This window comes from Cervus elaphus, chromosome 20, assembly GCF_910594005.1.
Source record: "Cervus elaphus chromosome 20, mCerEla1.1, whole genome shotgun sequence".
NCBI lineage: Eukaryota > Metazoa > Chordata > Mammalia > Artiodactyla > Cervidae > Cervus > Cervus elaphus.
Window position 1 is genome coordinate 115,653,196 of NC_057834.1, and position 23,734 is coordinate 115,676,929.

At 40.8% G+C, this 23,734-nt stretch overlaps 3 protein-coding genes across 6 annotated transcripts in view; 1 reads left to right on the forward strand and 2 right to left on the reverse strand.

Annotated features, from left to right (window-relative positions):
- C20H1orf185 (chromosome 20 C1orf185 homolog) overlaps positions 1-1,422 on the reverse strand; it is a 159,897-nt gene extending 158,475 nt beyond the window's left edge. The window contains exon 1 of the mRNA XM_043876373.1: positions 1,311-1,422. Coding sequence (XP_043732308.1) covers positions 1,311-1,422 — 112 coding nt within the window. The remainder of the gene's footprint in view (positions 1-1,310) is intronic.
- Positions 1,423-5,694: 4,272 nt separating this feature from the next.
- CDKN2C (cyclin dependent kinase inhibitor 2C) lies at positions 5,695-11,689 on the reverse strand. 2 transcript variants are annotated; one of them, XM_043876172.1, is made up of 3 exons: positions 10,476-11,689; positions 9,882-10,021; positions 5,695-6,444 (listed from the first exon to the last, which is right to left on the reverse strand). In XM_043876172.1, the coding sequence occupies exons 2-3, from the start codon at positions 10,008-10,010 to the stop codon at positions 6,067-6,069; spliced, it is 507 nt and encodes a 168-aa protein (XP_043732107.1). In that variant the 5' UTR covers positions 10,011-10,021; positions 10,476-11,689; the 3' UTR covers positions 5,695-6,066. The 2 variants fall into 2 exon arrangements, with proteins under 2 accessions (XP_043732107.1, XP_043732108.1); XM_043876173.1 differs by lacking the exon at positions 10,476-11,689 and having other exon boundaries at positions 9,882-10,364.
- A 167-nt stretch (positions 11,690-11,856) lies between these two features.
- FAF1 (Fas associated factor 1) overlaps positions 11,857-23,734 on the forward strand; it is a 502,843-nt gene continuing 490,965 nt past the window's right edge. The window contains exon 1 of one of the 3 annotated variants that reach the window (XM_043876171.1): positions 11,857-12,391. Coding sequence is in view for 2 of the 3 variants with exons in the window: in XM_043876168.1 (XP_043732103.1) it covers positions 18,692-18,736 (45 nt within the window). In the remaining variant the exon portion in view is untranslated. Of the gene's footprint in view, positions 12,392-18,608; positions 18,737-23,734 lie in introns of those variants that run through there. The other 2 variants (XM_043876168.1, XM_043876169.1) reach the window with 2 other exon arrangements.

Here is a 23,734-nt window from a genome sequence, read left to right on the forward strand (position 1 = left end):
GACCTATTAATCAACATCAAGTGCTGCTTAACTTAATAATGTGATCCCATTTATTCTTTTGATATATGAGATTTTAAAAATTTCATCTTTCATCATCACGGTGTAATAACTGATTTGCAAATTAATTATTCTAGGCCTTTCAAATGTTAACGTTCATCCACATCTATTCTGAACTTGGACAAAAGAAGAAAAGCACATTTCTTTTTAAATGCATATATAAGTCTAGTATGAAGTTCATGAATTAACAGAATGGGCATCAGAATGCTGCTACATCATTAAGGACAGCCACTTCTTAGTAAAAATATCTGAGGAAGAAAACTTTGGAACAAGAACAATTTGGGCCCAAATGGCTTTTACAATAGTTCCAAAATATAAAAGAAGATACTGTTACATTAGCAATAGTACAGAATAGCCAAATTATAGAATAATCATTCTGAAAGCATAGTGAGTTATTTTTTACTTTAGGAAATTATGTCTCTAAGACATACATTTGAAATCCAGGACAGACTTCTTTACCAGCAAGTTGTACAAACTGTACACTTAGAAGAAACAAGGGAGTGAATTGTACTTTAGTATAGTTGTGATAATTTAGTTGCATTTCTAAATTAAACTTTTAACATTAAAGATGTCAGTTTTGCTTTATATGTGAACTTTCACTCTGCTTATAACTAATCTGAAAAACTAAGGCATATAACTAAAATAAAATTAGTTAGCATGATACTGCTTTATATGGTCAAGATAAAGTATCAGGTTTTTTCCTAAGTAACTACTGTACTTATGAAATATAAAGGAGAGCAGAAGCTCCCATCTCCAAACATTTCAATGTAGTTTTTTTAAGCTTTTCACCTATCAATTCCAGAAACTGTCCCATTATTTTAATGTTAAAAGGCAATTAATATCACTTTAATTATATCAATTGAATGCATCTGAGGTCCTGGTAAATTATTTTTTCTTTCACAGTATAGATTATATGTAGGATTTCTTCTTAGTGCTCAAAGAAATGACGGGTAGTTTGGATAAGGATTGGTGGTTTTTTTACTTCCTCCCCCAAAGAGCTGATGTTTTTGGCTGACTGTGTTTTTTTTTTGCGGGGGGGGGGGGGGGGAGGGGGAGGGAAGAGAAAAAGTCTGTAAGTAGAATTATTGAATAGGCCTACACTGAAAATCTTCCTTGACCAATGGTGACTGGGAGAGAGGAGAGATGAGGTCAAACACTCTTAGTATAACAGTATCTGTGTAGTTTTAGAAAATGTACAAAGTCCTCCAACCCCCCCCCCCCCACCCCGTCCCTCTCCTCCTATGTGTTGGTACCTCTGGACCGTCCAGAAGCCATTTTAGAACTTAGGAAGGAGACCCATTTGTGCTTTTGCAGGTGCTGTGGTGGCAAGGATAAGCTCTGCTCCTTTGCGGGGTGTGTTACCATGCTGTTACTGAATGTCTCTGAGGATTACAGACAGCACAGAAAATTCCAAACCCACATCCTAACACCTGAAGCTCGCACAATGTTTCTATAGCAGATGGCAAAACATTTCACCGGAAACTTGATTTACCAAGTGAATATCCAGATCTGGAGAGTTTTTAATCTTTTCAGGCACCGCTGAAGATCCATACTGGATTTTCGGCTCTATTCCGGGTTGAAAAAACAAGACCACTTCTAGGTGTTCTGCGCACCCCAGCCCCACCCAAAGTCCCGACGGGCCTGCAATTCTCAGTGTTTCAAGCTGAGGGTCTTTCCGAATGAATGTGCATTTTCAGCCCCGGACGTCTGATAATTTGTGGGGGTAAAGGCAACACCATAGGACTTTTCGGACAGCCGAAGAGGGTGAGAAGCCGGAGAGGCAATTGCCTCCTCGCAGTTGGACGTGAGGCTCGGAGCCCGGCTGTCCTCAGCTGTCACGGGGGAGGGGGGAGGGAGTGCTGGCATTGGCTTTGGGCATGGAGTTGCTCCAGCCGCCGCGCCCGGTCCCGCCGCCAGCTCACCTCTGCGGAGAGCTAGGCGCTCACCGGCCCGCTCGCCCCTGCTCCCAAGTCGCCCTCCGGCCCCAGTCCTCAGGCATAGGTCGCCGGAACCATCCAGAGGGATGGCCGCCGCCTCCTCAGGGACCGCTGCCTGAGGGCCAGGGCCGGGCAACCCTGGCCGCCCTGGCAGCCCGTAGCACCCGGGGCGCTGTGGCGGCTGCAGTGAGGCACCGGGGCCCGCTCCCCCTCCCCGCCCCCGCTCCCGCCTCCTGCCTGCCGCGCCGTGCGCCCGCTTGCCCCAGCCGGCTGGCGCAGCAGCGCACACACTCACTCCGAGGGCGCCTCCAAGGTTACCCGCGGGGTGGGGGCTGGGGCAGTCTCCGGCCACTGGCCTCCTCCGCTGCCTTCCTATCGCCGCGGCCCAAGGCAGCCGCTCCAGGGCGACCGGGTTCCAAACCCCAAAGCAGAAGAGACTCCAAAGTCCGGGGAGGGAAGTCTCGAGCTGGGAGCAGACGAGCGTCCGGGCAGGGGGCGGCCTTAGTTGGCTCTGGGTGCTGGGAGAGTCGGGTCAGGCGAGGTCGCGGCAAGAGGGGGCTGTGGCTCCGGCGGCCGCGCTCCGGGCCGCGCTGGCTGGGCCGGGGGCAGCGCGCAGGGGCTGCAGGCAGCACCGAGGCGTCCAAGGCGCCCCGGGCCCGCTGGGGGGCAGAGACAAGCGGGCGGCCAAACCTGCCGAGGAAACTAACTAAATAAAAGGAGACTGTTATTTAAGGCGCGGAAATTTGAAATATTTGGACAGGAAGAGAAAAGAAAAGAAACCTTAGCGAGGGAGGGGAAAAAAAAAAAAAGCACAACGCGAGCTAACGGTTTTGAAACTCCCCCACCCCCACCCCGGGCTTTTCTGCGCGCCCTGAGGGAGCTCTGGGCTCCAGCTTCCTCACTAGGGAGCCGGGAGCTGCGGTTGGAGTCTGGAGAATTTCGAAGGAACAGAAAGGATGACTCTGCAGCCCCTCCATAGAGGACTTGAGTTGACGACGAGCAGAGGCTTTTTACCCCGGGTCTTAGGCTGGAAGCTTGTCTCCAGCCTCTCATTAGGTCCCTACGTGAATCTGACTTTTTGAAATTGTGGTGTAAAATCAGAGCAGTCTCCATAGACCAAGACACGGACTCCCCCCCCAACCCCCCAGCCTAACCCCCCTTTTTGATGAAGGTCGCTTAGGGCAGCCAGGAAGGCTGTGAGGACGACCCTTTCTCGCTCCAGCACTGTGCTCTTTCAGCACTTCTGGACGATTACTTCTTCCCCCGGCAAAAGCCGAAAGCACCTTTTTGGGAACTGAGATTTCGAAACCAGTCCGGGGCTACGGATTCCACAACGTTTGTTTGACCCACATTATCAGGGACATTTATAATATTACTAATTGAAATGCTTTCCTGGGACAGAAATATTTTATCCATTTATTAGTCACCCAGCCTGGTGTGTGTTTGTAGGAGCTCATCACACTTTTAGGAGATGCGTATTGTTTATCAGAGAACAATTGATTTACTACCAAAAAATGATAAAATGCAGTTTGCTTGGTGGCTTGGAGACCAGAACGTGGACTGAGGTCCTTTTGGTGTTCTCCCCCACCCTCCCCGCAACCCCTCTCCGGCCCTGCTTTGCCCCAGGTGTAAGCCGGGGGTTCAATTTACTGAGCAAAGTCTAAGCCTGAATTTCCCGACGTGGATGCGGGGCAGAGAATAACTGAGAAACGCATCTCTGCCTACTGCCTGGCCACTCTTTCTGTGTCTTCGTCCCCTGAGGCCCTGGTCACTCCATTGATTAGCACTTGCCTCTCTACTCTGCATCTGAAAAAGCTCAGATCCTTTCCGGTCTCAGCTGGCTGTAAATTAAACCCCGTTAAACTCTGCAGTACCGTTTCTTCCATCCTATACATTTCGGTATATGTCTTACTGAATATTGTCGAGGTTTTTAAGAGATTGAATAATGGCTTTTCATATTTCCTAGAGAGGACCACACAACTCATTTCTAAAATACTTAGATTAGCAAAGCTACTTCCTGCGAAGAACCAAAGAAATGTGGCGATGTTTTAATGTTAGGTAAGTTTTAGGCTGATGAAGAGAGATAGAGCTCCTTCTCCTCACTTCGTGCTCCAACCATATGAGACTAAAGCAAGCGCAGAAGTACCTCTCTTCAATGAACATCCTATATTCGAAATAGCTAAAGAGCGATTTTAATGCTTATGCTTGGTGGATACTGAAAAGTCCATTAAATCGACTTTAAGAAACATTTATCTTTACAGTTGCAACTTGTAAGAAGTATTACTTTTATTTTTAGTAATAGTCTTGTGTTTAGAAAGCATTCAGCTTACTCAAGCAGTGTATTTTGTATATTGATTCTAGTTTTAAAATCCAAAATATACCTTTTTCTTTCAAAATCATCTCCATTTCTACTTTTTTCTAAACTTTAAAATAAGTGTTTTACATTTAACTTCATGTTGTTGTAAAAAATAAATTTATTCAGTAACTTGTGGTCTGAGATGGCAGAAGTTGAAGTCTTATTGCACTTGACATAGGGAAGGTGAACTTAAAATGCCAAATGAAAAGGATTTTTTCTTGCATATTCTTTTATATTACTATGCAAAATAAATTATCGAAAACCACTTGTCTGCAACCTTCCAATCCTTGTTAGGGCAAACATCAGAACCATGTCCTTCAATAAACCTTCAAGTATTTTGTTCTTTTTGGAGTGAGGGCAGGAAGCTTATGAAACAGGAGGAGGGACCTTTTACATAAAACATTTTTGTTCATGTGGGAGATGATGAATAAAGTATTTATAAATTTATAAGAGGTAACTGCATTGAAATCCTTTGGTGAAATCTTTAAAATAACAGTAAGTAGTAGATATTGGAAAATTCTCTTGGAAATTTGATATCTCCATTTCATTCACAAATTTTTTTAGCTAAATGTATTATTAAGAGTTTTATATGCCTTTACTAAAAAGTCTTGAGGGAATCAAGTACTATGTGTAGGAGTGGCCTATTTATTTACTGTAAAAGTTTCTATATTTATTATACCATAGCCCCTAAATAAGTAATGACACATATGTAATATATGTATGTTCTTGCTAAGCTTTTTATCACCTCAATATTGGTATTTGCAGTGCATTTTAATACTTAAACATTTTATCATTTTACACTTCTGGTATTTCAGGGAGAAAAAGTCATTGTTACACTTAGCATACTTATGGTATACTTTTGGGAAATCTACAATTTAACCAATTGTTTCATTTTGTGATTTAAAAAAAGTCAGCAAATGGGAAGCACTTTTTAATGGCAATTTCTTTTTGAAGTGGCTTTTAGGGCTAACATATATTTGATTCCAGATCGTTATTTCTGAAACCTTTTTTCAACGATTTAACTTTACTTTGAGAAAAAAGGAAGATCAAATATTAGGATAAATTTACACTGAAGTAATTTCAGGTTTGATTTCCAAAAAAATTTGTTCTTACTCTATTTTAAAGCAGACATAGTAGGCATCAAGTAAAATCTTTGCTGGGAGGCATGAGGAGAGAAAGAAAAGCACTTAACTGGATCATCAATAGAATATGTCTAGTTTTTCAGTTGGTCTACTTTTTCTAATGTCAAGACTTAAAACACCACGATCTTTCAGTTTAGTTCTCATTAGCAAGAGGCATGTCATGTGCGGATTATAAGAGGAGTGGAAATCACAGAAAACATTGTCCTGTTTTGAAAATGTGTTTTAATCAGGCAAAAGAAGCATCAGGACAAACCATTTTAAAAACAAAGTCTCCAAGTTGGGTATTGAGACTGGCAAAGGGAGTGGCAAGGAGAAAAGTCAGGGAAAGATAAAATATTCAGAAGAAAGCCAAAGCTTTTGCAATTACATGTTAGAACTCGGTTTTGCAGGTGAAAGAGATGTTGCTTAAATATATTCATAAAGCTATAGTAAGATTTCCACTTAGCAGTTTCAGAGGCTTTAACTAGCTGCTTAAAATATGACAAAACAGAATTTTAACAAATGATATTAAAATAGGACAGCCAATCAATTAACTGACAAAACAGAAGACAGTGTGGGAGAGCCCTCCCCACATTCATTGCAGATTCGCAGCTCCCTCCGCCCGGTTTCCCTCCATCAGGCTAACGACCTCGTTTCTCCGGTAGAGCCTGGCCAAGTCGCAGGCGGTGTCCCCCTGATGGTTCCGATGCCCCACTTTGCAGGCCGTATGCTTCACAAGGAACTCCACCACGGGGAGGTGGCCTTCTTTGGCAGCCAAGTGCAAGGGCAGGTTCCCTTCATTATCCTCGATGTTAACATCAGCTTGAAACTCCAGCAAAGTCTGTAAAGTGTCCAGGAAACCTGCTCTGGCCGCATCGTGAATGACAGCGAAACCAGTTCGGTCTTTCAAATCGGGATTAGCACCTCTAAGTAGTAGTCTCCTGGCAATCTCCGGATTTCCAAGTTTCATAACCTAGAAAAGGAGAAAAAACGGTAGAATCCTTCAAGCGCTCCTACTACAAGACTATTTTAGAATATCCATCTTTCTATTTATGTACCTTTTTTTGGTGAAGGAGTGCTTTGGGAAGACCCATGTGATGGAGTTTGAAGGGCTCAGTTGCCGCAAATGAGTACTACTAGGTAAAAGTAGAAGAAAACTTCTAAAAATTGAGCTTCTATGATGGAATATTTTAAACAAGGCCCAAAGTAGGATATATTGATTAATAAAAATAGAATGAGTGCGATTTGTACAAAATTCACTGACAACTCAGCTGTCTGTCTCCCACAAAGAGATGTGTCATTTCATGAATTTATTAAAATAAAAGAAATGGAACTTGAGATTTAAGTAAGTCTTCTGTTTGGTTGGTCATGCTCATAAAATGTGCCTGGGATATTGATTCTGTAAAATTAAATATGGGTAAAATTCTTCTAAATAGCTAAAAAGAAGGAGAATGAGCTTCTTTAAATCCTCAAAGAAATGTTTCCACACACCAGATTCCATCTAGTCTGATTTTACTAGTGTAAAAATGATCTCTTAAAAATCCAAACCTGGTATTTTCTTAAATTATTAATTTTCACAAGTTTTTCCCAAACAGATAAGCCCCAAGTTTCCAAGTAATTTTTAAATGTTATTTTTTCTTTGCAATTATTTCATGTGGGTTACTAGGTGTATTTAGTGCTTAGAATCCTCCACTTGAAAATTTAAAACGTTATTGAATTTTGAAGTGGTTTTTTTTTAAAAAAGCAACAGTGTTTTTTACATTGCCAATGATACTGATTTATCTAAAACAACATATTCATGATATGCCTTGTATTAGATAGGAAAAGACTGTATGGCAACTGTTCTTAAAAGGAATGGAACAGTTATTCTACTATTTTACTTACTGTCTCCTAAAAAGTTCTAGCTAGCTTCCTAATTTTCAGTTGAGCAAAAGAAGAGAAAGTAAGATATTTAACGTATATTTTGGGGCATAGAAAGCTTTGTCTGTGGTTTCAGCCCATTTGTTAATCAACTGGTGATCTCATCTTATTTCCTTTTGCAGTTATTATCAGGCACTTAGGAATAGTTATTTGTAAACTGCCAATATTTTAAAAGCCAGAATTTGATATTAAAATTTGCTATCAACATATAACTAATTTACATGACAAAGACTTATGTACTGGTGTTTGAATATATTTCACTCTAATAAGAGGTCTCTATTAGGCTCTCATAAAGTATTTTGTACAGCAGCATGAAATTATACAATACATATAATCTAGTTGTGAAAAAATATAGTCTCATTAATATGCAAGGAAATTTCAGCATTTTAATTGTTTTATTTCTAGGTATATTCATAATAACCTAAATTTATAGTAAATAGATTGCATAGTGGACACTCAAATGTTTGTCAAATTAAATACATCCTGGAAAAACATACGAAGCTGATCTATCTCTTTAGAATGTTTGCTTTAAAAATCACAAATTAAGTAACATAAAATATATTTAGCATGAATAATATTTTATAAATTCAAACTATATAGATGACCAAGATGTTAAGCTTCCCTGTTGGTAAAACTCTGCTGACTTTTAGCCCTTCCTTTAGGACAGTGGTTAAAAATGATACATAATTTATTTTTCAAGAACTTAGATGAAATACATTTTTTGGTTATTAAAAATGAATACAATCTAATTTTTACACAATTGCCTCTAAATATTTAGTTACATTTAAGGACTTGAACTGGGAAAAATAGGAGACAGACACCTTGGATCTTTGTAAAGCAAATGTACGATTAGGGCCTTTAATATTATCCTGATTGGGAGGCTAACACTAGGAAGAGGGAAAAACCTTTTGTAATTGAGGTAAATAAACATTACTGTAGGAGAAATTTTGCCATATTCCACAGAAAATAATAGCAATGCTGGAAACTGTTTTGAAAGAAAGTTCTTTCTTGAGTTATGATACAACTTCAGAGTCAGGATTATACATACTGAAAACAAGCTTTGAGACTCCTGTTTGTGTGTGTTTCATTATATGTACTAGGACTAAGCCACAATAAGTGGGTGTTAATATCTTGATAAGTATGTTTAATATAAACAAGACTGCAGAGTTGTATTAAAAATGTTTGTCAAAACTTTTGTTTTGCAGTATTAATCTCCTAGTCTTCCTGCTCGTCACAAGTCCTGCAAGATCCTATTCTTACAGGGTTAAGTGGCTCATTCTTTGTGAGATTTATATAATATTTTGAATGTTCAATAGGAAAAATTTCAATATATTAAATTTGTGACATTGCTATCATCACAATACCTGTTAAAAACTACGAGGTGGAAAAAGAAAAAAAATCCTTTCCTCACTTAATATACCTGAAATAACAAGATAAATAATTTAGTATCTATCTATAAGCTTCCTTAATACTGAAATTTTTGCAAAGTCAGTGTATTCTGATTTAAAATATACAGGGTGTATGGACTTCGTCTGTTAGTAGTACATCTCCTGTCACTTAAATTTCTAATTCTTGCAATTAAAAACAAAGCACTCTAAAAACCCTCTCCTCAGTGGATTTTCAAAAACAGCTTTAAGTGTTGCATTTCAAATACGAACTGCTCATAAGAATATCATCAGAACTCAGATAAAGCAACTGTTTGAGACTACTTTGCCATTTTTCTGTTTCTAAGCCTTTCAACCAAGTTACATGATAATGTTCAGAGGAAGAAAAAAGTTATCAGGTACAATACTTGGCAGCTGGACATGTTTCATTTGTTGCTTGTAAATCTAATTACTAAAAATTAGAACATACCACGGTAAGACCGCAGAGACAAAAACACTATAAACTGAGCTCTGATTAGAAAATTCAACTTTTTATTCCTCCTCAATCCTGAATGGGTGGATGGTATTATATTAACTGTGAAATGTACATCCTGTGCCCGTGCCCAGGCCACCCATTCCAAACGAGGAAAGGTCGTTTGTCAAAACTTGAAGCATTTGAAGGAAAAATACCCTCGCCAGTAGTCAAGAAAATTAACGTTAAAGTCAATTATTGGAGCAAAGTACGGAAACCACTAATAGCAGTGTATTTACTTCAAATAATAATCATAATAACGTGTTTACAGAACTGTCTAAAAAAAAAAAAAACCAAAAAACTCGGCGCTGCTACGACTGGTACACAATCCCCACAGTCACAAAAACATTCCAAAAATTAAGACCAAACCTGGAACCCACTTGATATAGAGGATGTTATTGGATTTGACGAGTTTGTTCAAAGTACGTCATTTTGGGGAGTTGGATCCACTTAAAGATATAAAATATGGCAACCAACTAGTTTTAAAAACAGTGAAATTTAGTACCCCTGAAAGCTTGAAAGCTATTATTCTAGAAACCCGGGTCACGTAGGCAACGTTGTTGACCTGTTTTCCCCACCTCTCTGGATACCAACCTGCAGCGCAGTCCTTCCAAATCCATTTTGTGCATTGACGTTTACATTATTTTGCAACAAACTAGTAAGTTGCTCTAGGTCCCCCCTGGCAGCTGCGGACGCCAACTCGTTCCCCCAAGGCTCGGCCATTCTTTAGGGTCCTGACGATCGGGAAAAGATGAATTAGTTGTTTTTCTTTTTCCCCTTTCCTTCGCTCCTAACCAGGCTGCATGATGGCATCGGAGACTGACAGAAGGACTGGGATGGTTAATCTGGAGTAGAGCTTGGTAGTAAATACTAGTAAGATCTGCCTGCCAAAAGCCCGCCCCTCGATTCACACGTGATTATTCAGCAAAACTGAGCCATTGGAGAGGGGCTCCGCTCCTCGCTTTTTAGCTTAACCCCTATGAAGAATTCTGGTGATTAAACTCAGAGATATACAGACACACATATATTCCTGGTAAATTACTCTGGACGTAAAATGTAGGCAGAGCAGGCACGTACCTACACTACAGATCTCCGGGAGGAATGTATGCGGAGATTTAAGGGACTAGGTTAGGGCAGAAAATACCGTGGAAAAAGAGACATTGAGGGGAAGAAAAGGTATTAACCCACCCTTGTTCACAGCAGTGACTTGAGCCGCGCGAGCCAGTACCGCAGGGGCAGGTCCTCGGAGGGGCTCGGTCTCCATCCGTCTCGCCGAAGGGGTAGTTCTGAGTCCTCCGCTGCAGGGAGAGCGCCTCGGTGGCTGGATGCTGATGTGCTCCGGGGGTTAAAGATGATCGCCAAAATCAAACGAGAGTAGCAGTTCCGTGGCCCTCAAGTTACAGGTCGTAACGACTCCTCCGTGGACTTCGATTCTCCGGATGAGTCTTAATCCGCGTCCAGGCCGAGCTGCGGGCTAACCCCGCGCGGGAGGGCTTCGGAGCCCGCCCGCCGGGCTACCGCAGCCCTGCCGAGCCTGAGAGGCCGTGGGAGCCAGGCTCGGCGCGCGTCTCCGGAGACGGCCGGGCGCGCGGCGGGCCCCCGGCAAGCCGGTCATGCCGGCCCCACCGGGTCCTGGGACGCCCAGCAGCGTGAGGAAGGGGGAGAGAGATGCGGGAAGTGTCTATGGAGCCCCGGCTGCTGAGGCAGCGCGCTGCAGCATCGCGGCTGCACGGGGCAGCCCACCGGTAACTTCCCGCCTACAACCGAGCCAGTTCAGACTTCCTAATGTAGAAGCTCATTGAGCGACCGCCGCTTCTTTTCCTTCCTTTCCTGGTTTTCTGAGGGCTCCAGAGATCGGGAGGGTCCTAGGAAGTCTCAGGCCAAGCTCTGAGTTTTGCGAGTCGCCACAATTCCAGGGCGCAGCCAGTTCCGCCCTCGGCGAGAGCTCAACGGCTTCGGCGCCCTGTGCCACTTCGCCAACCTCTCGCAGTCCCCTGGCCTGTGCCCCCAGCCTGTGCCGCCGATAGGGCAGCGGCCGCCAGCCAGCTGTGCCCAGGAGCCTAGCCGGGTAGCACCGCTTCCTCCCGAGCCGCAGCGCTCCCAGTGACAGTTTCTTTTGTAGCTGTCCCCCCCAAATCACTGGTCTCTGCTGCCTTCACCCCTACAGACACTTGTGCGTCTTGCCCCTTTCTGGTCTTTTCCTTCCCTCCCTCGCTTCTTTTTTCGCTCAAACAATTGCTGCTTCTGTTGCCGCTGCAGAGACGGTGCCGGTTTCTTCTCCCTTTTTTCCGACCTCATCAGCTTTTTTTGAAAAGAAAAAAATTGAGCGCTTTTTGAGTTGAAAAACCCGCCCCCATTTTAACGGCAGAGTTTTAAGGAGGCTCGGCGGAGTTGCAGCACCGCGGGAGCGGGAAGGCCGGGCGCCGCCCACGCCCCGCCCTCCGCCCTGGTGGCGCTCGAGTGCTCAGCCCGGTTCGCCCCGCCCCCCGCCCCGCGCCCTTTCTCCCGCCTCCCGGCTCTCTGCTTCTCTGGCTGTCTCCTGCGCTGGCTCCCACCCGCCAGCCCAGCGGCCAGGCCGGGGCTGGAGCGGCTTTCGGCCCGGCAAAGCCGGGTTTGGCCTCCTTTGGCTGGCGGGCGGAATGGAGGCTGCGACGTGAAACCCCGAGCTGTCTTGAGGCCGGCGGGGGTGGGGGTGGGGGAAAGAGGCTTGTTAATTAAGGGTGCGGAGAGCCGCAGGGCCTCGGAGGCTCGGCGGCGCTGACTGTTGGAAGGCAGAGAGGAGGCTGGCGCGGAGCTAGTCTTTCCCCGGCCTTGGCGGGGCAGGCCGCCCGCCTCGGCGCTCCCCGGCCAGGCTCTCGAAGTTCGGGAGGCCAGGCCTACCGCTGCCGCTGCCACCTCCGCGGCGCGCTCTGTGCAGACTCGGCCTTCTTTTCTCAGTCCAGCGCTTCGGCCTCGCACCTGCCAGATCAACGCCCAGGGCCGCGGTGGGCCGAGGTGGCCGCGGGGATGGAGGGAGAGACCTGACTGACAGCAAAAAACTGTGCTCAGAAAAAGCAAAAGTCTTTTCTAGACTGATTGTAACGAAAACTAAAGGCATGGTGTAGGTAAGCAATCACGACGAACTCTGAAGCCTTAATGTTCCAGAGACTTGAAACGGAAATTTCCATTTCTTTGGGGAAAGGGAGAAAAGCAATTAACTTTAAAGGGAAAAAAAATTTTTTTTTAAGTAGGTCTTGGGAAGTGTTTTCTAACAAGGCCATTTGTTTTTGTCAAAGTTCTCTGACTACTTTCCATGGGACTTGTTTGGGGTGGGGGAGGGGTGTCTAAATGTAAAAGAATAGTGTCTTCCCTAATGTTTATTTCAGTCGTCCGAGGCACCACGTCTCTGTACTTTTACTTCCTTTTTTAGCTGTGTAAGATTAATTACTGCTTTCTATATTTTTTGCTCTTAAAAATATCCAACACGGTTGCATGATGCACCTAGTGGGCAAAATGAAACCAAACAAAAAGTGACAGGTGGTCTAATTTTTACCGGCCTCTAGCAAACATGTTTTCAAGCAACATCTATACTGAGCTCCTTGAGGTACACTGTAAGTATTAGCAACGAAACACACCAACAACATCTGGAGAGTCATTAGCAACAGATTGCCTGGTAGGTAGAGGGAGAGTTCAAACTTTGAACAATCTGGTGGTGTTTCCTTTAACGGACTTGTTGACAGAAAAATAACCAGAGCTATTTTCTTAGGTAACTAAACTTGAAATGTGAATCAAACATGAACTACAACACAAGGAATTAACTCCTCTTGTTTCTTACGTGTATTTAGACATTTCAAATAGAACTTTTAAGATTCCATATATACCAGTAAATACCGTAAATAATATAATTTACTTCTGATTATTCCGGGAAATTAGTATGTAATCCTTCAGTACAGCTGGAGGGTGTGATGATATAGTAGTATTGTTGGCTGATAAAAGATAACTGGCATTAGTCCAACTTATGAGAGTTGCTGTCTAGCATTTATTATGGTTTCTAAGAGAAGACAGTGTAATAACGAAGATTCTTAAATTGTACTCATGTAAAGTATAGGTATACATGGGTTATAATTTTCATGAAATAAAATTCTTTTTGCTAAATAACAAGAAATAAAACAGGGTAATTTAAGATGCCTACAGAGCTGGATTAAGACTTTTGGAGATCTTAAGCACTGAAAAGATTTTCATGTCTCACCAATTCACCTAGTGTGTAAATAAAAATAATACAAGACCAAAAAATAAATGTGAAGAAGTCCAGCAAGGTTCTGACTTTTCCCATCTTGACTACTTTAGTGATTCTGCTGAAATATTAAACAATTTAAGGAATTTTTTTTCACTTTGGCTTTGCTGGTGTCCTAAAGCATATGCTTTGTTTGCTTATCGTATAACCCAGAACTGGCAGCACAGAGGTACAGAAGTTACAATCTTAGTTCATAAAACATAAGTAAGACTACAGAGGACCCTCAGTGAAAATCTCATGTTGATTGCTAGTTCACTGAAATAGATTCAAAGGTGAGTATCTCTGCAGTCAACAAGCTTACATTCTAACATGGTATACAAGAAAGATTTACAGTTAAGTATCTACTATATTGAAAATAGTAGTTTGTCTTTTAACACAATAATGGCACATATCTCAAACACTGAAATAGAGCCTTTTAGTTGGGTATAAAATACAAATAGTCATGGAAATCTTTTTCTTTTCAGCAGTTCATACTTATTTTTAAAGGGACTATAGAAAGACTATAATAAAATTATTTTGTGCTTTCCCCTCTTTGACTTAAGTATGCATAGTTTCTCAATGAGTAACATGGTTATGTGTATATGGTATGTACAATTTCTTTACATAGTTTCAAAATCTTCCTTTTGTTATTTTTATAGATCCAAGGGAGGTAGGAAACAGGTTGGTACACTCAGGGGAACTTTTCATCATTTCATTATTATGGGATAATGAAATGGCATTTGGCATTTTATTTCTGAGATTCAGTAGGCTTTTTCATATGGGTTCTCATACCACTTATGGAAGTCTTTTTGTAAAGTGAGAAAAAAATGCACAGTAAGCAACTCAAAAGTTTAATAGCAATGATTAATATTTGTGTAGTGCTTCCTGGTTATAACATACAATGTATACATTATTTAATCTTTACAACACCTCTGGGAGGTAAATATAACTATCCCCTCATTCTTTTCAGGTGAAGGAATTGAGACTTACAGAAATTGTGACTAAGGCCAGTAAATAGTGGATATAAGATTTGAACTCAGATCTTGGATTCCCAAATGTTAGGCCTTTTCCATTACTTCAGAGACCAGGACCCTGGGAGCTTTGTGTTTGGAACCCTTCGAGATTTTTCTCTAAATGCTGCTTCCATTGGCTGGTTTTGGCCTGTATCCTTTCCCCTTTCTCTGTAATAAGTTGTAATCATACATTAAAAAAAAAGAAAAAACAGACAGGATCAGGCACTAGTGTCCTAAGGAACATTAAATCATTATATGTAATATGTTTTTGATTACTTGAGTGTGGATCTAACTGTAGTAGCATTAATCTCATGATTTATAATTGAGTAGCAGTTTAAAAACGTGGTTAACTTAATTGAAAGATCAAGGTTAACACCTCCAATAATAAGTCATGTTGATATCATGTGTCCCTGATATGATGTGATGAGGACATATCATGTTTATGGTCTCCCCTGAATCCATAAACTCAGCATAATTCTGAGAAGACATTATAAGACAAAACCAAACTGAGGGACATTCTATAAAGTTCCTGACCACTATTCTTCAAAAGTCAAGACTGAGTAATTGTCAACAATTGGAAGAAGCCAAGGACCCAGAACCACTAAATGTAGTGTGGAATTCTGGTTTGGACCCTGGAACAGAAAAAGTACATTAATGTAAAAATCTAAATAGAGTCTCTGAAACATAACAGTATTATGCCAATGTTAATTTCTTAGTTTTGATAGCAGTACCATGGTTGTGTAAGACGGTAACATTAGAGGATGCTGGATTAAAGGAGCATTCTGTACTATGTTTGCAAGTATTAGATAAATTGAAAATTATTACAACTAAAAATTTAGCAAAATATCTACAAGTAGACTATATTATATATATGTTTGAAAAAATATGAAATAAAACTTCCTTTCGAAAGAAGAATGGTAAGATCAAAGAACATGGAGATTCTAGAAAAAGATCTTTATTTGAATTAGACTGAGCTCCATGAGTTAATGCAGTAGAACAACTAAGAGAATGGATATATTAAAACCATTTTTCTTTGCTCATGCTTATGGACAGAGAATCTATACATTTTTATTCTCTTAGTCTGTGACGCTGCAATGAAATTGTTTGTTTTAAGGAAGGAATTCTGGCGAAATGAATTTTCTCTTAATTCAGTATTTATTTTTATAGTAGAAAATTACTCTGGATCTCCAATCATGAATAGTTAGGTCATAGAGAAGAATCAATCTCTTCAGAAACTATACACTATGGAGGGTAAAATGCAGGGAAGCAACAGGGTAAGTGGAAAGAGGACTAGTTTTGACCTAGCCTCACTGTATAGCATGATTTTGGGCACATTCTTAACCTCTCAGAGCAGTTTTTTATCTGTTTATTCTGTTGTAAGCATTAAATGAGATAAAATGTGTAAAATACCTGTACATACTAGACATCCAATAAAAATAAATTCAAAAGCTTTGGTTGTTATGTGCCCAAGACTTTGCCATGAATGAACTATGGTGAATATAAAAACACAAGGAATGAAATGGCTTATAATCTCAAGGAACATTCACTTTGAGGAGAGATTAAAACATGCATAGGGGCTTCCCTGGTGGTCAAGACTCTGAGCTCCCAATGCAGAGGCCTGGTTTGATCCCTGATCGAGAACTACATCCCACATGCTGCAACTAAGACCTGGAGGAGCCAAATAAACAAATAAAAATAAATATTAAAAAAATGCATAGATGAAACAATTAGACAAAAAATTAGAGTTTAATTACAGAGTATTAAGTTGTGTTGTAAAGATCGTAGAGCAGTGATTAGAAAGGAAGAGAATCCTTGTTGGCTTAAGTTTTATGAAAGAGATTATCCTGAGAAAAGCCTTTAGGAACTGGTGTACAAGTAATACTGGAGGAGGGCATGGCAACCATTTCAGTATTCTTGCCTGCAGGAGCCTGCGGGCTGCAGTCCATGGGGTCTCAAAGAGTCAGACATGACTGAAGCGACTTAGCACACAAGCATACATACAAGTAAATAGCAACTAATATGTTTGGACAGCTTTAAGGTTTCTGAAAAGTTTTTACAAGCATTATACACTCAATATTCACAATCACTTTATGAAGTAAGTTTTATGAGCCCCATTTTAGAAATAAATTGAGACTCAGAGAAGTTTTTTTGTTCTTGTCAAGGGGCAGAACTAGAACGCCTAGTAGTGCTAAGCAGTCTATGCTTGTTTTGTGAAAGTATTTTATGCTTCCATGCATTTTCATAATTGTTTTCTCATCATCTAAATAGTCATGTCAGAAGCTGAAGTCAGAGAGTCTAAGTGACCCATCCAGTTTCCCCTAACTAACTAGTTGGGAAAGCAGTACTAGGAATCATATTCCTGAATGTTTAGTGTACTCTTCCCTGGTTTCTACATTACCACATTCTTTTAATTTCCAGATGGAGAGAAGGGAGGGAGAAGGGGAGCAGTACACACACACATTTCATCATGGAGAAAAATCTCAACTTTGCAGGATTTGCTCACTTGCCTTGTGCTGAGAACGACATATATGAATGGGACAAGGAATTGCCACACTTAAATTGCTGGTAGTATGTTTCACCTCATGATTCACATTCATGCTTTATCTTGGAATTACTTCCTTGGGGGGTGGCAATTAACCAGGAAACCCTTCAATTCATATGACTACGGGGGGTTCTATTCGTTATCTAGCTAATTCTGGTCTAAATGCAGACTATTACTTGAGAATTGTAGGCCAGACTATTTTCATTTAAAGAAAAAAAACCCACAGAATAAACCTAGATCTTTGGAACACCACAGTGCTCTTCGTGTTCAGGGAATACAAAAATCTAGGCCTTGATTCTATATGGTGATTAAATTATTATCTATTTTAACTCTACAGCACAAAATTATCAATCTTACTTTACATTTTCAGGATTTTATATACTTTCCAAGGCAAATACAAGCTCTACTTCAATCCAGAAGATGGTATCTTCCCAAGTCAAAGTTGAACTAGTTCTACTGTCACTCTTCCTCCAGCGACAATTACAAACTATCACACTTCACTGTACATAGTCTTTGTCTATTTTTGGCTCAAAGCCTGATCATCTTTGTCTTGGGATGGATATTCTCACCTTTCTCAGCTTCCATGTCTGCCCCATAACTACCGTGGGAATCTGGTTATTTCTTACTCCTTGTTAATTATGTCTGAGGCTGCAAGGCGTCATCTTTTATACATTATGTCTGAGGATGCAAGCGTCAGGGCTTGCGATCGAGTGTGACAGTGTGTAAGTGGGTTTTGACAGGTTGACGTAAAAGACTGTATATGAAGTTGTACTTTGGTGAAACTTTGTTAGAGAAAATGTACATTTATGAAATGCTGTTAGACGGGTTGTGACTGTGCTGAGTTGGTTTGTGAGGCTTGACGTGTATGTATGCTACTATATAACAACGTAAGAAGCAGAAACTGATTGTCAGCCCAACCAGGGGGAGGCGGTACCTCAGGCCTTTGCTTAATTCAAACCGGAAAAACCTGTTGCAGGACTCCAAGCTCCCGCAGTTTCAGGCTGGCGTCTCCGCCAGCCGCGCGCAGATCCCCGCCGGGTAGTCGCGCGCCCAGCGCTTGACAGGAGAGCAGTCACGTGGCAGCCGCAAAGCGGCGCTTTGCGACCTCGATGACAGGCAAAATGTGCGACAGCCTTGGCTCCGGCCAACCAGGGGCGGAGGCGGCGGCCTGGGAGGAAGCGGAGGAGGCGGAGGCGGCCGTGGCGTTTGCCCGCCTGCTTTTTCGATCGCTTTCTCCGCCCCCGCCGGTCTCGCCGCCGCTGAAGAGAGCCGAGTGCGCGCTGTCGCAACCTGCCTTCATCCTGGCCGGCGACAGTAAGACCGGACCCACATCCTTACCAACCTCCCTGTCTCGGCGGCTGCGGAGCGGGCTCTACAGGGCACAGGCGGGCGGCCCAGGCGCCTGAAGGTTACCGAGTGCATGAGCGCCTAGCCTCCCGCACTGCCCCGCCCGCCGGCCCGCCGGCCCGCCCGCCGGCTCGCCCGCCAGCCCTTCGGCGCCCGGCGGCGGCGGCGGCGGCGGCGACGGCCGCAGGAGGCGCAGTCTCCCTCCCAGGTGCGCGTTTCGCTCCCGGAGCCGCGGAACTCGGCGGCCGCCATGACGTCCAACATGGACCGGGAGATGATCCTGGCGGATTTTCAGGTGAAGTATTGGGCCCAATTATCCTCCCATCTCCAGTCTCGTTGCTTCCCAGTGCCCAAAGGGTGGCCTCTTCCCAGCGTTTGTTTGAGCACAGCAGTGCTGTGTGGTTTAGGTTTTTTTATACAGTACCTGGCTTGGGATGTGTGTGTGTTGTGAACTGTGGGGGACTATGTTATGTTGGGGGGTGTGTAGAATGTGTTATGTACGGTTTGAATGTGGTTTATAGGGTGAGGTGGTATTGTGTTGGGTTGTTTTGTGTGTGGACTGTGTATTGTTTCTTGTATTATATGAAGAGTGTGTAGAGTTTGAAGGTATTAAATGTGAGGCTTCTAAGTATGAAGTGCTTTGGGTGAGGAGTTTGGGTTGTTTATGAGGAGAGTGTGCTGTGTGGGGTGTGGGTGTGGTGTTGTGGGTGTGGTGTATTAAGGGGAGAGTTAAAAAGAATGATGAGGTGGTAAGGGTAGCAGGGTATTGTGCTGGTTTTGAAGGAGAAATAAACATTTGAGACTTTGATGCCTTATTAGAATCTTTGGGTATAGGAGGATGAGGAGTGTATATATCAAAGTGAATTTACAAGCTGTGAATTCACAAGTTGGGTAAAGGACCAATTCATGCTTTTGTACTCCCTTCCTCTACAGATTTGAATTACTTGGTTGGTGTTCTTTCTCCAGGAATAATTTAAAGGATGAGCTAAGATGATTTCTTAGTGAATCCAACTGTAGTGCTACTGTCACATAATTGTTTTAGGGAGACCCTTTGAAAGAGCTGTATGCTTCATGAAGCACTTGGAGTTAGAATACCCTGTAAACACCACTTTTGCCTTTTGATGTTTGAAGAAAATGTTGTAGTGAGATGTTTTTAATCATTTATTTTGGCATTAACTTAGAAGCTTCAGTTACATATAGGCAGACATTTCCTTCCTTTAACACTGTCGTCATTGCACATTGTCTAACATTAGCTTAATAGGCAGTGTTTTTTCTTACTGATATTTTGTAGGGCTTTTCTTCTTTCTTTGATTTTTAAAGTTACTTATTCTTACAACTTTATATTCTGATGTCCATTTCCAGAGTTTGCTCTTTTAATTATTTAAGTGATACCTGCTACATTAGGAAAATACATGTATCTGCATTTCATTATACTGTAACTTTCAAACTCAGAAAGAGGTTCTGAAAATAAAAGTTGACCACAAGCTTTTGGTGCTTTGTAGGATTAGGATTGGCCTGAGATTTTCTGCCTAATTTCACCTTTTTTCATTCTTCAATTCAGTCTTTTACTTAATGTGGAATATGATTATGTGACAAAGGACTCTATATATCTAGAAATGGTTTTATCCTTTTGTAAAATTGTTCTGCTCTGGTAGGAATGGCTGTAGACTACAACAAAAAGGATAGTTTACTCGTTATAACTTGTAGCTGTTTTCTCTCATTATTTGTGACAATTATTATGCTTAGAAGTATTGGTTTTGGTCCGGAAATTTAGAATTCTTGTATTCAGAGGTAAAGTAAAATTTCCTGACAAGCTTTTCAGATTTTATTTTGAGCACATGAAAACATTCTAGTAAGTTTTTTTCTTCAAACAAATGGCAGTGCTGTGAACAATTGTTTACAAATGGAAAAAAAAAGCTTATGGCATCTGCATCAAATAATTGTTTGCCAAATGGTGAGAGTTAATTTCATATTATCACATAGGCAGGAGAATATTATTGTAGAATAAAGTTATTTAGAAAACCGTACACAAGCACATTAGCTTTTTGTGTATTTTAGGAACCTTGTATTCCTCTTGCAAATGATGATTCCAGATCGGTTTACTCCAGTGGACTTGGTTTTGAAATGGATTATTCTTCTCTGTGCTGTACACCTAAAACTAACACAGCATTGTAAATCAAGTGTGTGTGTGTTAGTCGCTCAGTCGTGTCCGATTCTTCGCGACCCCATGGACTGTGGCCCTCCAGGCTCCTCTGTCCGTGGGATTCTCCAGGCAAGAATGCTGGAGTGGGTTGCCATGCCCTTCTCCAGGGAAATCAGCTGTCTCCAATATAAAACAAAAATAAAAATTTTTCTTTTAAATAATATTATGTAAAAGTTTTATAGAATTAACCTAAAAAATAGCATTTATCCAGTTACCAGAAACCAGTCAATTTATTAAAAAAATTATAGCTTGAGATTTGAGATACAGATGCGTGGATGATACTGGCTTCTTCTGTAACTGGACAAATTGATTTCCCCAGCAAAAGTGAACATAGTGTAATTATGTTCTGTTTATTTCATATGGTTGTGAAAATTAATAATAGTTTTGAGCTCATTGCTGTTGTAGACAAGGACATGATTTTAAAATGTGACTAAAATTTAAAATAATTAAGTTTATGATGTTGATTATTGCTGGATAATAGGTTCTTATAAATACAATGTCCAAATGTGGGAAAGTTCTTGAGAAGGATTTTGTATTCTCTCTAAATATTTCAACTTAATAAAGAAAGGACTTCTGGTGAAGTCAGTGGAGGGGTGGCTAACAATCATATGAGGTAAATAGAACATAGTTTTACTATATTCAGTTTTGGGTAGGGAAATTGATTTGACCAGTTATAGAAGAAGCATGTATCATTCAAGCATCTACATTCCAAGTCTTAGGCTATAATTTTAAGAAGTTGCCTGGTTTCTTTTAATAGGATAAGTAGTGGATGAAAGATTACAGCTCACATTTAATGGAATAGATTTGAGATTTTGTAGGTGAGTGAACTAATTACAAAGCAAATATATTTCGAATTGTCTTCTAAAAGATTTTGCCCGCCCCCCCCCCGCAAGTAAAAGTAGCTACCAGTTGGAAAAAATGTTAAATTGTGGTGAAATATGCATAAGATAAAACTTGCCATCTTAACTATTTTCAAGTTAAGAGATTTGAGATACAGATGTGTGGATGACAGTTCAGTGGCTTCAAGTATGATCACAGTTGTGCAACCAGCCATCTTCAGAACTCTTTTTATCTTGCAAAACTGTAACTCTGTTTCTATTAAATAACTCCCATTCTTCCTTCTCTCCAGCCTCTGGCAACCACCATTCTTTCTGTGTCTGTGAATGTGAATGCTCTAGGTACTTTAGATAAGTGGAATCATACAGTATATGTTCTTTTGTGACTTACTTATTTCACTTAGAATAATGGCCCCAATATTCATACATGTTGTAGCATGTGTCAGAATTTCCTTCCTTTCTAATATTATTGAATATATGGAATAATATAATGGAATATGGAATATAATGGAATATTAATAATATTCCATTTTGTGTATGTACCACGTTTTGTTGATCCATTCATCTGCCAGTGGACACTTTTCCCCCACGTTTTGGCTATTGTGAATCATTAATGTTCTATATGGGTGTTCAAATATCTCTTTAAGTCCCTGTTCTCAATTCTTTTGGATATATACCCAGAAGTAGAATTGCTAGATCATATTGTATTTCTATTTTTAGTTTTTTTAGGAATTGCTATTGTTTTCCATAATGGTTGCATCACCAAAATTGAGTGGAGAGAATGACAACATAGTGTTTAATCAATTATTTGTAAATTCCACTCTGACCAAGTAAGTTTGGAACTTGAAATAGTCTAACAAAAATCAGCTTCAAATGTAAATAGTGTTAGCATAGTATATTACTGGTAAATGAATGAGTAGACTGGTACACCTACAGTTCTGGCTAACCAGAATGAGGAGGGGGTGTAAAGGAATTTCCTGGGTTTAAAAGACAGGCAGGCACTGATGAATTGTGAGTTTTTTTCCTTTCTTAAGGTCTTTTTATAACAAAGAGATGCATTCAGGTGAAAGTTCCAAATCTTTTTGTAATTGTATAATTCTTTGATTTTTTTAAAGGTTGAGGTATAGAACAAAAATCATTTGATCAAACAAACTCTTGATACTGCATTTGATTTGCTTACAGATGAGAAGACACTTATGCAAACAAAATTGTAGTTGCTGTTTAATAAGTAATTAGTTACCTTTTACTTTAATTCTCGATGAACAAAAGAATGAGTCTTCTCCCTTCCCCATCACTTTAACTTTTCAATTAATACTATGCCAAAATGTTTTTCCTCTCAGATACTTTTTTTACTTATAATTTTCTTTTTTTGAGAGCAAAATGAGTGGTGTCGCAATTTAGTGTCACATGTGCATCTCATGTTTTTCTATTTCTTGGTAACTGATAATACAGACACATAGATTAGAGTTCTACTCAAGTGAAGCAAAAGCAAGTCTAACTAGTAGTAATATTTTCTTTCAGACTTTTTCTTAAACAAAACTCATCTACCTTGCTAAAAAAGTATTTTTTTCTGAATCTAGTTCTGTTGGTCACAATAAGAAGACCTTTATTTCGTCTCTAATTCGGCACTGATTTTGATGTTACTTCAGTTGTGTATCCTGGATGACACAATTGTGTGTTTGTTTTCTACTCCTGGTCTTTCCAGCTAGTAATACCTTTGCTACCTAAATTGCTTTGTACATTTACATTTATTGGATTACCTATATGGAGTATAATAAATTTTCATTTGCCCATCATTTCTTTTCTGAAGCATGAACTCTTCATGACACTACTGGTCTACCCTTTCATTATATTTTTTCCTTCTAAATGAAGCTGTGAATCCCTCTCCTGTCTTTTTCAGTTTGATACGAAGCGTTATCTTCTACAAAAGAGGATATCAGACTGTGAGTAGAATTGGTACCAATCAGACAGACAGGTTTCCTTGGTGATGTGGTGATGTTGTGAATACTTACAAACCAAGTATTCATGGAACATCATCTTTATTTCCTGGGAAGTTATCTTGGGTGAGATTGAGTGCTATGGTAGGAAGTAGTCTTGTTACTCTTTTTCCTTTTCTTCACTGTCCCCTTTATTTTTAGAGGGACAAATCATATTGTTTTGTGTTTGGATGGTTGGTCATTGTGGAAATAAGGTTTTGGCATGTTGGTTAAAGTTTAGTAGATAGTGGTTAAGAGAATGGACTTTGATGTCTGAT

Excerpts from the sequence above, each read along its gene's own strand:
- CDKN2C (XM_043876172.1), bottom strand. The coding sequence starts at position 10,010 with ATGGCCGAGCCTTGGGGGAACGAGTTGGCGTCCGCAGCTGCCAGGGGG. Across the intron at positions 6,445-9,881 it reads TTGGAAGGACTGCGCTGCAG|GTTATGAAACTTGGAAATCC; the intron begins GTTGGTATCCAG and ends CTCCTTTTCTAG.